The following is a 15,083-nucleotide window of genomic DNA, read 5'->3' as shown; positions in this document are numbered from 1 at the left end:
GTCCATTCACCTACTCTGCGTCTCACAGACTCATCAGACCAAAGGACCGATTTCCACCGGTCTAATGTCAATTGTTCATGTTTCTTGGCCCAAGTCTCTTCTTATTGGTGTCCTTTAGTAGTGGGTTCTTTGCAGCAATTTGACCATGAAGGCCTGATTCAGGCGGTCTCCTCTGTACTGTTGATGTGTCTTGTTACTTGAACTCTGAAGCATTTATTTGGGCTGAAATTTCTGAGGCTGGTAACTCTGGGTCTTCCTTTCCTGTGGCGGTCCTCATGAGAGCCAGTTTCATCATAGCGCTTGATAATTTCAAGTGTAGTCGCAAAAACTTTCCCGATTGACTGACCTTAAAGTAATGGACTGTCATTTTTATCTTTGCTTATTTGAACTGTCCTTGCCATACTATGGACTTGGTCTTTTACCAAATAGGGATATCTTCTGTGTACCACCCCTACCTTGTTACAGCATAACTGATTGGCTCAAACACATTAAGAAGGAAAGAAATTCCACAAATGTACTTAACAAGGCACACCTGTTAGTTGAAATGCATTCTAAATGACTAGCTCATGAAGCTGGTTGAGCGAATGCCAAGAGTGTGCAAAGCTGTCATCAAGGCAAAGGATTGTTGGATTTGTTTAACACTTGTTTTGGTTACAACAGGATTCCATATGTGTTATTTCATAGTTTTGCTGTCTTCACTATTATTCTACAATGTAGAAAATAGTAAAATGAAAGAAAAACCCTTGAATGAGTAGGTGTTCTTAAACTTTTGACTGGTACTATATATATCTATATTGTGTTTTGCTGCGAGACAAATTATTTGTAGATGAGGATGATATGAAATACTTAAGACAACCCATGTTGTTTTACAGGGGTGTTTTTACATATTGTAGCTGACACTCTGGGCAGTGTGGGAGTGATCATCTCAGCGCTCCTGATGCAGAAGTATGACCTGATGATCGCTGACCCCATCTGCTCCATGTGCATCTCCATTCTGATCGGAGTCAGGTCAGTTGACCTCGCACAGTAGTACGATTCTCAACAGGCCACACACTCATTTCTACAAATATTCCCGCAAGCGAGAAACTTGAAGGTCATCGTCACACTGCTGCCAGAAAGTACCACACACACATACTCAGGGCTAGATTTACTGTGTCGTTTTCACCAGTACAATTTGGAACTGTTGTCTTCAGGATGGACTTAAAATGCCTTCAAAGTTAGCTCAAAACAGTAATGTACTTCTCTTTTTAGGCAATTTTGCCTTTGTTTGATTTCTGCACTGGTGCAGCCACTTCCTTAAGCACCCCAATAGATATTTTTTTACCTCACGTGTCGGTCACTTTGTTTTCGCCTTGCCATCGTAACAACCGAACACCAGAGCAATTTCACAAGAATCCCCATCTATTGAACGCTCCACATGTAGGGCTGAACCCAGGGAATATTGCACACTGGCTTCTCCCATGATGATGAGTATTGGTATTCAGCTAAATGTCTTTAAGGGTGGGTCAGTCTCCACTGTAGACCCACTTCTCCTGGTGCTGCAGAACAAGATGAAACGACAGAGAAGACAAGCATGCATTCGGGCATGTTGTCTCACCACTTCAAATTGGCCACTGTTAATCTTTCTCAAACGCTGCCAACACCACTGTAAAGTGCAGAATTACAGGACTTGTACAGTGGGGTGGAGTCTTTGTGGCTCCCAGAACATATGGCATCCCAGAAATCATGCTCTGTCCTGCTTTGTAGCATTCTTCAAACGTTTACTGCCAAGATGTTGCCAAGTAGGCTTTTTATGCAGTGTAAGAGTCATGCTCTCTCCACACTAAATAATGCTCAGCATTGATTTGAATGTTCTGTGTAGCCTCCATCTGACTTAAGGAGCTTTAGTAAATATGACTCATGATTTACGTCAAGCTTCAGGAAGTTTCAGCAACCAGTAAACTTAAACTGGTTTCTTCCTTTGGGGTGAAGACCGACTGAGCCAACCTCAGCAGACAGAACGAGTCGCACTTGCAATAGAGTGCCAGTCACTCCAACAGGCCGAATGGGAGGGCCAAGAATTGTTCCTTGACCACCTGGCCATTCCCAGCAGATAGGTGGTGTAGCCCAACTTTTACACAGCGCGTGACCCTACGAGAAGCGAGAGAGTGACATTTTGGCATCTAAATAATAGATTTAGCTTTTCAGATTTTGTTACCCAGTGGTAGATGGACCTGCAAAACTGCTGAAATCTGCTGAAATCCAGTTGTTAGTGGCTCTCCTGCTCATGTTTTGCTCAATTCTTCCACTGTCCTCTTAGTCGTACAGTAGTGACAAAGTGGTTGGGGAGAGGGCCCCATTATGCAAATGTAAACTCAGTGAGTAAGGCCTCTCTGGTAAACTTGTTTGCCATCTCTGTCTTTGAGCCTTTTCTTTCCTCCTCTCTGGAATGTGGTCATGATCTGTGACGGTTCCGTTTTAAATATGTGTGAACAAAGCCATCCTTTTTAGTGTGGCTTTCTCCCCCTTTTCTTGATCTGCCTGAGTGGGGTTTTGTCCTTGAGACTTAAGCATTTTTCCTCAAGTTTTTCTCGATAGCCATCTGTGAAAGGCAAATTAACAGTTCACATGTTGGACAATGAGAACAAACGAACCCACCTCGGCTTATTCTACAGCATGTTGCATTCCATCTTGGAACCGAGCGAGGCTCGTAAAAGAGTCATTTCAATACAGGTGTGAAATGGAACAAGTGAGGGAAGAATGAAGAGGGAGAGGAGCAAATAAAATAATGAAGCAGATTTGAGCCCTAAAATAAGTAGCGAAAAACATAACTAACCTCCAACATTGTAAAAACACCTTATCCACAGCTGGTATTTGGCTATTATTTTCAGAATGTTTGTACTTCTTGTTTTTGTTAAGCGGCTGGACGGGGAAAAATGGAGAGCGAGAGAGTAGTTAAACAGGGATTTGAAAACATTTCCCCTTTGGACATTTTGTTGGACCCCACCCAGATGGTTGTGAGGGATCGGAGATTAATTTCCACGGGCCTTGATGCGTGTTGTTTTGTCGTGAATATTTGTTTTTGTTTTGAGTGTAATCACCTTCCTGTTAGTTTATGTTCTGTGTGAAGTTATTTTGGGACCTCGTATTGTGATATCTTGATAAAAACCTTTAGGACTGCAAAGCGTGCTGGATTTATTCCAGAACAACGCAAAATGAAAGTTGTGTAATTACTTGAAGTATATTCCCCACTGTTCTGGAATTGCCATCATCCATTTGTGGGATTCAAGATTCAAACAATATTGGCCTACAGATATCGTTTTTCTATTTGATTACCCAGTGAAATGGACCGTAGTTCTCGCTCTGTTATTGGACCGGCAGAAGGACAGTGGGTTGTTTGGAGAAATGGAAGTCAGATTGTGTGCTCCCTGAACCTCAGCTGGTTGACCATGTTTTATTTTATTTTGCTGACATTGACCACATTTGGAGGCAGGAGGACTATTAAGGGGAGGGGTGCAGTTTTCCCATCCTCCCTGAACGGCCATACTTGGAAGAAACCTTTGCAGCTTGCAAAAACTGTACAGAACCAAGCACAGACCCTTTGCACGTGTGTGTTTGCCTTGGGCCGTCCCAGTGTGTTTCTTTGTGTGTGCCTCGGTCAAGGCCTGGTGGCTGCTGGCCTCGCACCAAAGGGGGAATATCTGGGTTGGCTGTGGACAGATGGAACAGTCTGTGCAGCCTGTGATTAGAGAGTGGAGAGAGGTGGTTAGAGGCCCCTGCGGGCCCCTTGGCTCTCTCTGTGGGGCTGTGGGTTAGCTGTGGCCTTATGTGGTACTCTGCTGCTGGGACCAAGAGCCTGGCTGAGGCTCCTCCCTCCCTGCTGGAGGAAAAGGCTGGGTAATGACTCCCAGGTGAAAGCCTGGAAACCAGATAAGGTAGGCGTGAATAAATTAGGACACTATGTAAATACGACTACTAATCAAGGCCTTTTGGGACAGTGATTTGGCGCATTTTAAATGAGGATAACTATTGGAATGATGTAAAAGAGACGACGGTGTGCTAAGATGAATTGGCTTTAGTGTGGCAACTCATTGTTAGATGTTTGAACAGTACATACCCAGGTGCCATACAAAAGTACATTGATTACATATAACGGGTGAGTGCTATGCGCTAACTTGAATGCTGTTTATTTTTGACCCAATTATTGAAGGCTTGAAGTTGAAGCATTTAAAAAATAAAAATACAATTCATCACTTCCAAACTCGTACATAATTAGTCATAGTGTACTCTTACCTTTGACCTCTGTTACATCATTCCCTTGAGGTATTTCCTTTCATGAACTAGACTTGGCAGAAGAGCCATCGTGTTGGCTGGTAATGAAGGTGAGGGCTTGAGGTTAGGTAATGAGCCCTTCCTCCACATAACCACTGTGAAAGCCATCCCCTTTCTGATGGGGAGGGCCTTTCACATAGGGCCTTGTGTTTTCAGTGTTCCCTCTTTAATGCTGTCATGTTTCCTTGAGTTGAGGATACATAAAGAGTTGAAAGATGGAAAAGGCAGAAAGTTGACTCTACTTTCGTAAATTCTTGACAATAACCAGGTTTTCATCTAACTATCTAATGCAGATGAATTACCTGACGCGTAAAAAACACCCGCCACAACAGGGCTGATGGAAACAGGACATGTCTGTACAATTTCATAAATGTCGGCACGCCATTTGCTCATTCTACTGGTCAGTTTCATTCATTTTAATACATTTATTTTTATTTTTTTATGACAATGTAGAGTAGTTTTGGCCTCCCATGTCTACTAAACCCATACCATTTTGTTTAAGGTAACCATCCTAGTGTAGCTGACTAATAACAGGTTTTTCATGCTCCTTTGAATCAGAGGGACTTCTGATGGTTTTAGATGTGGGGAGATTTCACTAGCACGTCATGCTTAACCCACATGTCCTACATTGCCATTGGCTCTCTATTTAATAACAGGTTTACATGTTCTTTTGAATTGTTATTTCACCTCTTTTCAGTGGCTTGGGTCAGTATCGTGTTCAAGGCCTTGCGTCTGAGATTTATGTATCCATCTTAACATGGGTTGAGAAGTTAGAAACACAGTTTATCCATGGCAGGTCTGTGTCCTTTTTTAGATGTTCTAATGATGAACATGTGCTTTCATTCAGAACGGATGGATGTAGGCTTAATTTTCTTCTGGTTTTGTCGTGGTGGAGCTTCCATAGTTTTGCTTCATTGTTCAACTCCAAGACTGTTCACGCCAAGGCCTTAAAGAATGTGGGTCTGACTCCCCCTCTTTACAACTTGGGGAATTCCAGAACAGTGTTGACACTTTGGCAGCCCCTCATTGGAAGAGCATTATTTTCCCCATTGGGAAGAAACGGGATTTGCTTCAACCTCATCATGCAGTAACATCAGTATGAGTCAAATGTTGCCTACTGTTTAGTATTGGTTGCCTGGTGAGTGCGATGTTCCCACTTTTTTCCCCCTTTTTTTTGGTGGTAAATCTCCCTTGACTGAGGGGTTTGGGCCTATACTGCTCTTGCTACTGTTTATTGAATGACTGCTTATATCGATAATACTTAGTGGTTGATTATTGTGTGCCTTGCTAAAGATCCTGTACTTGTTAGACGTCCACTAATTGGTGAGAAAATGTTTGGTGAATTGGTTTCCAAGATGCCAATACCAGGGATGTTACACATTGGCGCTTTGAGTCTTGGTTCAAAGCTCGAAATCAGGGGACTCAAACGCATTCCATGGAGGGCCTAGTATCTTCTGGGTTTTTTTCTTTTCAATTAAGACCGAGACAACCAGGTGATGGGAGTTTCTTACCAATTAGTGATCTTAATTCTTCAGTCAAGTACAAGGGAGGAGCGAAAACGCTTCATCACAACGCTTCATCGATACGTATGCTATGATGCTGGTAAAGTTGTCTCGTGCACCTACAGTGCTGGTCATAAAAAAAGCTAGCTAGCTCATGGATGCAAACAATATTGTTCCCCAAAAACATAGCACAATGACATCATCTGTTTCCGTAGCTATAGTTAGCTAGCTAACTATATAGCTGTAACGTTAGCTTTGGGCAACAGGGTTAAGTAGTTGGCTAGCTATTTATTTTTATGAACAGAAGTTCAATTTCAATGGGCGAACAAGTGGCAACCTAGCTCATACTTACTCACAAGGATTCCTAAATCTTTATTAAGAATAATGAAAATGACTGCAGTTTCTACTGGTCATTGTTTTCAGGCTGATTTGTATTGGTGCTAGCTAGGTACCAAGCTAAAGCTAACTACACCAGAAGTTGCGGTTGAACAAATTATGCTTTATTACCGTGAAGCTAATATCGACCAATTCCGTTATGTTCATCGATTTTATATTGTGCATCCCTAATAAAAATGTTGAATTCGTACTGGTAAGTAAATAGGAATTTGTTCTTAACTGACTTGCCTAGTAAAAAAAAAATATATATATATATATATATAAAAACCCTACCTTCCCTAATTGAAGTAAACTAATGGACAACACAGGCTTTTACTACCAGCCTATGCATACCGTATACATTTTACAATAGTTATATTTTGTTTTTAGTCCCATCCTTCAGCTACTAGTTGGTTTTTGATTCAATGAAACTTCGTGATTGAAGACAGTATTGCATTCTGGAAAATATCATAGAATGTTTCTATAATTTACCAGTATGAATTCAATATTTTCATGAATCAAATCAGGGAGCAAAACAAAGACACAAGCTCCTGACTCTGAGATTCTATACTGTTGGTTATTGGCTGCTCCACAGTAGCATACAGTACATGGTTCAGTACACCACATGTATTACACAAAATGCTTGTGTGTGCTGAATTGTTAAGTGTGTTACCACAGCGTTTACTGGCCAGGAGTGCTGAACAGTCAGGAAATGGATGGATCACTTAACGGCTCCTCATTTGGCTACTGTTAATGTCAGGCTGGCACAAATAAAAGCTTCTCTAATTGCTGCCCATACCTTCATAATCGTAACTAGTCAACTGGGGAAGAGGAAGTCACTGGCATTTCACAAGATGCCTTTCCTTCCACTTATTACCAAATATTTTTAGACATTGGCCTTAAATTTCCCTGTGGAAATCGAATTTTAACATATCAAAATCCCCCTGTTTAACCCTCTAGATTGGGGGGGTTCTAAACTAACATATGAAATTGTTTTAAGATGGTCATACCAAGGATTATTTAGCTATTTGATTTTGAATATAGACTCCTTTTTTAAGGTATCTAAAAAATTACATATACAGTTGAAGTCGGAAGTTTACATACACCTTTTAGCCAAATACATTTAATCCCAGTAAAAATTCCCTGTTTTAGGTCAGTTAGGATCACCACTTTATTTTAAGAATGTGCAATGTCAGAATAATATTAGTGATTTATTTCAGCTTTTACATTTACATTACATTTAAGTCATTTAGCAGACGCTCTTATCCAGAGCGACTTACAAATTGGTGAATTCACCTTCTGACATCATTTGTTTCTTTCATCACATTCCCAGTGGGTCAGAAGTTTACATGCACTCAATTAGTATTTGGTTGCATTGCCTTGAAATTGTTTTAACTTGGGTCCAAGGTGTCAGGTAGCTTTCCACAAGCTTCCCACAATAAGTTGGGCCCATTCCTCCTGACAGAGCTGGTGTAACTAAGTCAGGTTTTTAGGCTTCCTTGCTCACATGCTTTTTCAGTTTTGCCCACAAATGTTCTATAGAATTGAGGTTAGGGCTTTGTTGTCCTTAAGCCATTTTGCCAAAACTTTGGAAGTATGCTTGGGGTCATTGTCCATTTGGAAGACCCAATTGTGACCAAGCTTTAACTTCCTGACTGATGTCTTGATGTTGCTTCAATATATTCATAATTTTACTTCCTCATGAAGCCATCTATTTTGTGAAGTGCACCAGTCCCTCCTGCAGCAAAGCGCCTCCACAACATGATGCTGCCACCCCCGTGCTTCATGGTTGGGATGCTGCTCTTCAGCTTGCAAGCCTCCCCCTTTTTCCTCTAAACATAATGATGGTCAGTATGGCCAAACAGTTCTATTTTTGTTTCATTAGACCAGAGGATATTTCTCCAAAAAGTATGATCTTTGTCCCCATTTGCAGTTGCAAACTGTAGTCTGGCTTTTTTATGGCGGTTTTGGAGCAGTGGCTTCTTCCTTGCTGAGCAACCTTTCAGGTTATGTTGATATAGGACTCGTTTAACTGTTGATATAGATACTTTTATACTTGTTTCCTCCAGCATCTTCACAAGGTCCTTTGCTGTTGTTCTGGGATTGATTTGCACATTTCCCACCAAAATACGTTCATCTCTAGGAGACAAAGCGTCTCCTTCCTGAGCGGTATGGCGGCTGCGTGGTCCCATGGTGTTTATACTTGCGTACTATTGTTTGTACAGATGAACGTGGTATCTTCAGGCGTTTGGAAATTGCTAACAAATTCACTACATGGAACAATAGATGGTTCCAAAAAACATCTAAAGGAAGTTTGTTCTGACGTGTCTGTGGTATATGCATGTATATGTATGTGTGTGTGTGTGTGTGTGTATGTATGTGTGTGTGTGTATATATGTATATGTATATGTGTGTGTGTGTGAAAGATCAGAAAATGTATTTATTTTTTACATGTATTTATCCCCTTAGTTTAAATGTCTAAAATATCTCCATATATACTTCCATTCATAAAAATAAAACAGGTACCAGGGACTTTCAGACGAGGCTTGTGGGTATCCTAGAGCAAAATGGGGAGAGACACCTTTCAATAGTGGTTATAACCGTTTGGATACTACAGACATTTGTGAGAAGACCGATTTTTCGGGATGTCTCATGGTCTGACAAACACCGCTCAAGCTCTGTCACCTTTCACTGCAGATACAGAAGGCTGATATCAGTGTATTGAGAAGCAGCCCATGGAAAATCTTGTCTTAAACAGACCGACGTAAACAAATCTCTTTCCCATTTGTTTATTTAGCTTCAATTCAAAGACCGTTTTGAGAAATGGTTGTCATTTAAGTTATTACAAAATTAAGTTCATGGCTGTTATAATTGTGGAATACATGTCATAAATAAGGAGTCAATGTGTGACTTTAAATTTCTTCAAAGGTTCTCTTTTCCCTTCGGCCATAATCAAGTCTTTGATTTCATATTAACATGTTGGGTGGGGGAACGTTGGCTACATTTCGACCGGACCCTTAAGACTCAAAGGCAAAGCTGAGGAATGTACAGTAGCCTATATGCCGACGAGCTGGTTAGTGTAGTGTGCTACTAGCATGTAGTGCAAGGAAGACTGTAGATGTGGAGGAAGAGCAAAGGGAAAGTTTTGCCCACGTTGACATGGACCGAGTAGGGCTTCTGGTGGGGTGTAGGGGATTCAGGGATAATGACTGGGAGAAGAGGGGAGTGAGTGGGGTTTTGGGAACAGGGAAAGCTGCCAAACCCTCTGATGGCTCACATATGCTGTGGTCGGCCTTGTGGCTTTGGTATAGAGGTTAGGCGGGACATGCAATGGGATTTAAAAAAAAAACTGTGGCCGCGAGATGGTTGCGAGGAGACAAAAGGAAGGATCAAGAATGGCTGACGTGGCACTGTCCAGCCTCATGAAGTCATTGTTCAACTATGCTAGTAGTCTCGGCAGCAGCCAGCTAGGGTCTGCAGTGCAGTATTCCTGCTCTCTGAAAGCAGCTTCTGTGACTTCCAATTCTGTATGATATGGCCCTACCTGCATAGTCTTGAGTACCAATCCCTTTGGCAAGCAAGCTAGGCAAGTTGTTGTAGTTTTAGATTTTAAGCCTCAAAATAAGATTTTGTGGTTCTAATTGCAGTATGTATTTACACTGAGCTAGCAACTTTTGACAGGATTGTCTGGGCAAATATGGTTTCTTAGCAACCGGATATCAACGTGAAGACTGAATTTGCCAGGTCTAGCCCAAATTTCTAGCACAGTCACCACTCAATCTGCCCACAAGGCTTGAAAAACTAGCCCCAAAAATGGATGCACAGTGAGAGGAGTTGTCATATTTATACAAACCCTTTCCCCATAACGTTAGAGCGAATTAAGGAATATCAACATAAGAAGCAAAACTCTGTTGTCATCAATCTAATAATTGTGAGCTAACGTCATGTAAAAGGAATTTGAATAAGCCGGGAGAGAAAATAATTTATTTTATTAAACTTGGCAGATCATTTTCCACCAGTGGTTGTCATTTTAACTCGTTTGACTGCTGAAATTTTAAATAATCCCTTTTCGCATAACTATATATAAATCCGACAGGAGTTTTGAGTGACGAAATTTGGACAGAGGATCACAATCCCAAACATTGGGCTATTTTCTGGCAATTGTGCCATCATTATGAGCCAGATGGTAAGACTGGAACCCGTTTTATAAATGGCCTATTTGCACGATTGACTTGTCATTTCAATAGGCTAAATCTGGTTTTATGATTAATTATATTTTGCATAGCTAGATACAGGTAGCCTGTAGCCCCTTATAGGCCTACATAATATGGCCTACAGTAGCCTGGACAAGTGCTTGTGTTGCACAATAACCTGCTGGAATAGGCTACTGAGGATGGTGTCATTTTCAATCGCCGAATCAAATATTAATAGTATGGATATGAACTGAAATAGGCCAATGCTTGTCTTTTATTTTAATTGTATTTTTTTACCTGTAGCCTAAGCTGATGCTTTCTGACAGCTGATCAGCAATTGCAATAGAGCTTTGATCACAATTGATAACTTCAAATTTAATTAACTAAACTTGGCCATTAATTGCATAACACAACGCTACAACAACAAACTGAAGTCATACGATATTTACAAAATATTTGCTAGCTGCAGTTAAGTGGCACAAATTGATTTGCAATAACTCCAGAGATTTTGTAATTTCAACATTTTTATTGTATCAAATGGTAGACTACGGTAGCCTATAATGACATAAATCAATAGGCCACTTGATGGCCAACATATGCAAACGTTTCATTGTGGACTTCTCCCCATAACCGAAGCATGCAAGGGAGTTCCAGAACTTCCATTTCAAATTTCCACTCGCGCAGCGCTCAAACCCTTCGCTTGATACGGTTTTCCGTAAGCAAAAGTTGACACAGAATGCAGTTTAAACCACCGAGCGAGTTTATCTAGTGCGCCATGTCATTTTCCAGGGCTTTGTTGCCTTTTTATTTCTTGACCCACATTAGTTCTATATCGCGTTAATGTTTTATGGACAACGGGTTGGAAATAAGCGTCTCCATAATGATAATCTAAATAGCCTACATACAACCAATGTTTTTATATAGATATATTTTTTATATATTTCACCATGACCTGCTGCTGCGGACTATCAGACAGTGATTGCATACAACTGGTAAAAATGCATTGGCTGCCTGCAGTGATTTCAACACACACACACACCCACCTCCGGCCCTCACACTCAGCAACAGCCTCATCACTGTCTGATACCCCAAAATCCCAATTTAGAAGTTACCCCAAAATCCCGAGACCAATACATTTTCACCCGTTTTCAAAGTAGCCCAATTTATGGGAAAATTTCAGATAGGACAACCTTGTGTGGGGGAAAAAAAAGTGACGGTTCCAATATTTGCATAATCGTTGTGATTTGAGGATAGCTGTGAGGAGGATTTGTATCCTGATTCAATCACCATCTTTCCTAGTGCTCATTAATGTTCATATTTGAAGATGGCAGAAAGGACATTTTCTTTGGCACATGACATGGAGTACAGGGATTGGATTAGCCAAAGACTGGTACCTAGGCTACCACCTACATGCCTAACCAAGCAAGCCGTCATTGTCCAGGGGATCATATTGTTCAGCGTGACTTGTGCCCCAGAAGCACAATATCACTTTGGCCAGATGTGGCATGCCTTGGCCCTGGGTCTGCCAGTGTTGACAGGAAAACGTTGGGGAAGTAAGTCACGCTGACCTGATATTTTTCTCCCTTACCCTCTGTGCCACAGTGTAGTGCCTTTGTTGAGGGAGTCCATTGGGATTCTGATGCAGCGGACTCCGCCCTCTCTGGACAATGCCCTGCCAGAATGCTACCAGAGGGTAAGTGCTGCACAACCATGTCTCAACCATACCCCCACGTCAATGCTGAACATGTTAAATGTTTAACAAGGGGAAAAGGTCATATAAATCTAGGTGTGAACTGTGTGTGTGAGGGGAAAAGGTCATATAAATCTAGGTGTGAACTGTGTGTGTGTTTGCAGGTGCAGCAGTTGCAGGGTGTGTACAATCTGCAGGAGCCTCACTTCTGGACCCTATGCACAGATGTCTACATTGGCACAGTCAAGCTGCTAATTGCACCTGACGCTGACAGCAAATGGATTCTAAGCCAAACGCACAACATTTTCACACAGGTAGGAGAGGAACCCATCCTTTTGTAATATCAGTCATTCTCCTACAAATACACACACTGATTATCCAGCAGCTGATGGGAAACCACAAAATCACTAACATTGGAACATGTGTAATTTACTTATTGTGCAATGGGTGGGTCTAATCCTGAATAATGATTGGTTAAAAGCTCATTCCAGTTGTCTATTTGACAAGTTACCACCGGCTAAATCGATGATGCCTATTTACTCTGTTCCATCTGACTGTAATCCACTGCCTCATCAGCCCAGCCAGGCAAGTTATAAACTTGATCTCCACTATAAAAAACATCTAGACATTCTCACATTTCTAAAACTAACATTTAGTTTTCAACAGCAGAGTTTTGTATAAACCTTGCTGTCTGACATTTGCAACATTGTTTCAATAGTCGATCTTCAGCCGTCCCATAGTAACATGTGGGGTTCGGACTCGGGACGGGAAGACAGCGTTTCTCAGCCAGTCAAAATCATGAATCAGCTGGCATCATTTTTATGGATATATACAAAGAAATGTAAAATGAAACTAAGTGCAGCTAGTTTGCAGTCTTTACAGTTTCAGTGTTTGAAGTGATTGTGTTGTTGGCTAGCTCCTCTGAACAACAGTGTCCTGACGAGAGCACATTTTCTATGCCAGGTGAAATCGTGCCTCATTAGCTCATTGTTATGGATGTATCCAAATAAATGTCACTAGAAAACAGCTACTGTTTTTCTTTTGACGTGACTGGAAGTTAGCCGTAGTTGGCTAGCTAGCAAGCAAGGGATAAGAACGTTGCCAGCCGGTATGGCAATGGAACATTTAGAACAGACGACTAGATAAAGAACAAAGACTGAACGTCTTGGTCGCGTCTCTGACAACCAAACCAATAGAACGAATGACCAGCCGGCTTGGGTAGCAACCATAGATGTGTCGGGACTATATCTTGTGGGTGAATAAAATAATGTTAATGAAAACATGTTGGTAACCCGTTGTATAAGTGATAATGCCCTTGAAGCCAGTGTTTGGATGATATATTGGCACATCTTCAGAACACCGGCTTCGAGGCATTATCACTTCAATAACCGCCAACTGGTCAGCAGCCTAAATTATGGTTTATGGACAGACAATCGGTCTATTCAAGTCCAGGTGGAAGGTTTGAGAAACAAAGATGTAGCAGCCGAGTATTAAGAGCTCTGCCATTACCACTAGACCATCTTAACATTATCATTAGAATTACATTACACCTGTACTAGGTAATGACAGGCCACAGAAATGTCAGACATTAAAGGAACCATATTCACTGTTGTGACAGGTGTTGAAGCAAATCGTGACTGGTTTTCTCCATTGTACTTGTCCACAGGCTGGAGTACGGCAACTGTATGTCCAGATAGAAGTGGCGACGATGTAGGACGCGTTCTTCGTATCTCCCTGGGACCAAAGCCTCTGTGCTGCTGTGGGGTTTCCTCCCCACCCTTTCCCCCCTAAACCCAGCATCTCTCTGGGTTTTAAAGTCCACATCACAAACCAAGGACCAAGACGGAAGCAGCTACAGGACAAGTACACTGACTCTTGAGAGGACACAAGAAAACAGGGGAAACCAGAACTGGTCAATTATGATGCGACGTCTGCGGGGAAAACGAGAACTTTGCACACACCCACTTCAACCCATTCTACTGTTTAGGAAGTGTTTATCTTAATGTCAGAGACCTATTTTGGTTTTATCATTCCCCCCCTCCATTTTAAGATGGGATTTTAATTCATTTGTAACTATTGTCTGTGTTAAAGTACACTTCAATGGACATTTGTGTTAAGCCCTGCAACCATGTAAGATCCATAGTCTATTTTTATACGTCCATATGAGTCACACACAATTAACAAGGGGCATATTCCATTTGGCCATTTAGTTGCACTTTGCACACTTGAGCCGTTCAACTGTCATTCTGGGTTTCTTAAGTGCCTTTTTCACCAAATCATGGACTGGAATCATGTCCCTCCAGACCCAAAAGGAATCAGATGACCAACATGGGTCTTGTTATTCCAACCCCTTGATCCAGCATCCCTTTGAGGGTTGTCATGGTATTTTTCCTAAGGGAATATTGTCATAATTCCCTGGACGGCACACAGTGGTTTTATTTGAACCTTGAACAGCTGCGTACGACCTTGTCAAAGAGGATGGTTAAAACCGATGTAAGCCTAAAACCCATGATTTCATTGCCCTCATTGGTCTTACTTTAATGTAATGGGCCAAGTGTACAGTTGGCCAGTTCCATTCTTATTTTGAAATGAAATAAATTATTTTACTGCATATAATTTAATTTCTCTCATTACTGGCAGAGGTTGAAATTTTGATAGTTTAACTTGAGGAAAAGGTTTGGCACAGATTGCACATCAATGTTTATTCGTTACATGGATATTTGAGAGAAGAGGTGGCGCACATTTTGAAATGTCTTTTGCTCAGTTTGCGCTGTCATCCATGATTTCTTATCTGTACATTTTTTTATTTTTGACAATGTAATTAAATAGGGCTCGACTATCTGTAGCACTGAAGAGCTACAGCTATTCAGCTTTAGCAGAGACTGCATTCACGGTAAACACTGCATATTTCGGCTCAATTGGAAATGAACTTTTTTACATTTCAAAAGTTGTGAACTTCAGCGACACGAGCCCTTACATTATCTGGAGGAAAGGGAGTTGCTGCTGCCTTTT

General features: G+C 41.4%; 1 protein-coding gene across 2 annotated transcripts in view; it reads left to right on the top strand.

Moving 5' to 3' along the window:
- LOC135512615 (zinc transporter 7-like) overlaps positions 1–14,687 on the top strand; it is a 31,194-nt gene extending 16,507 nt beyond the window's left edge. For both annotated transcript variants that reach the window (XM_064934825.1, XM_064934826.1), the window contains exons 8-11: positions 873–1,008; positions 11,984–12,074; positions 12,236–12,385; positions 13,738–14,687. In XM_064934825.1, the coding sequence (XP_064790897.1) occupies positions 873–1,008; positions 11,984–12,074; positions 12,236–12,385; positions 13,738–13,785 (425 nt within the window). In that variant the 3' untranslated portion in view covers positions 13,786–14,687. The remainder of the gene's footprint in view (positions 1–872; positions 1,009–11,983; positions 12,075–12,235; positions 12,386–13,737) is intronic.
- Positions 14,688–15,083: the final 396 nt, after the last annotated feature.

This window comes from Oncorhynchus masou, chromosome 24, assembly GCF_036934945.1.
Source record: "Oncorhynchus masou masou isolate Uvic2021 chromosome 24, UVic_Omas_1.1, whole genome shotgun sequence".
Lineage (NCBI taxonomy): Eukaryota > Metazoa > Chordata > Actinopteri > Salmoniformes > Salmonidae > Oncorhynchus > Oncorhynchus masou.
Note: the sequence above shows the minus strand (reverse complement) of the source record. Positions and strands in the feature narration are given on the sequence as shown.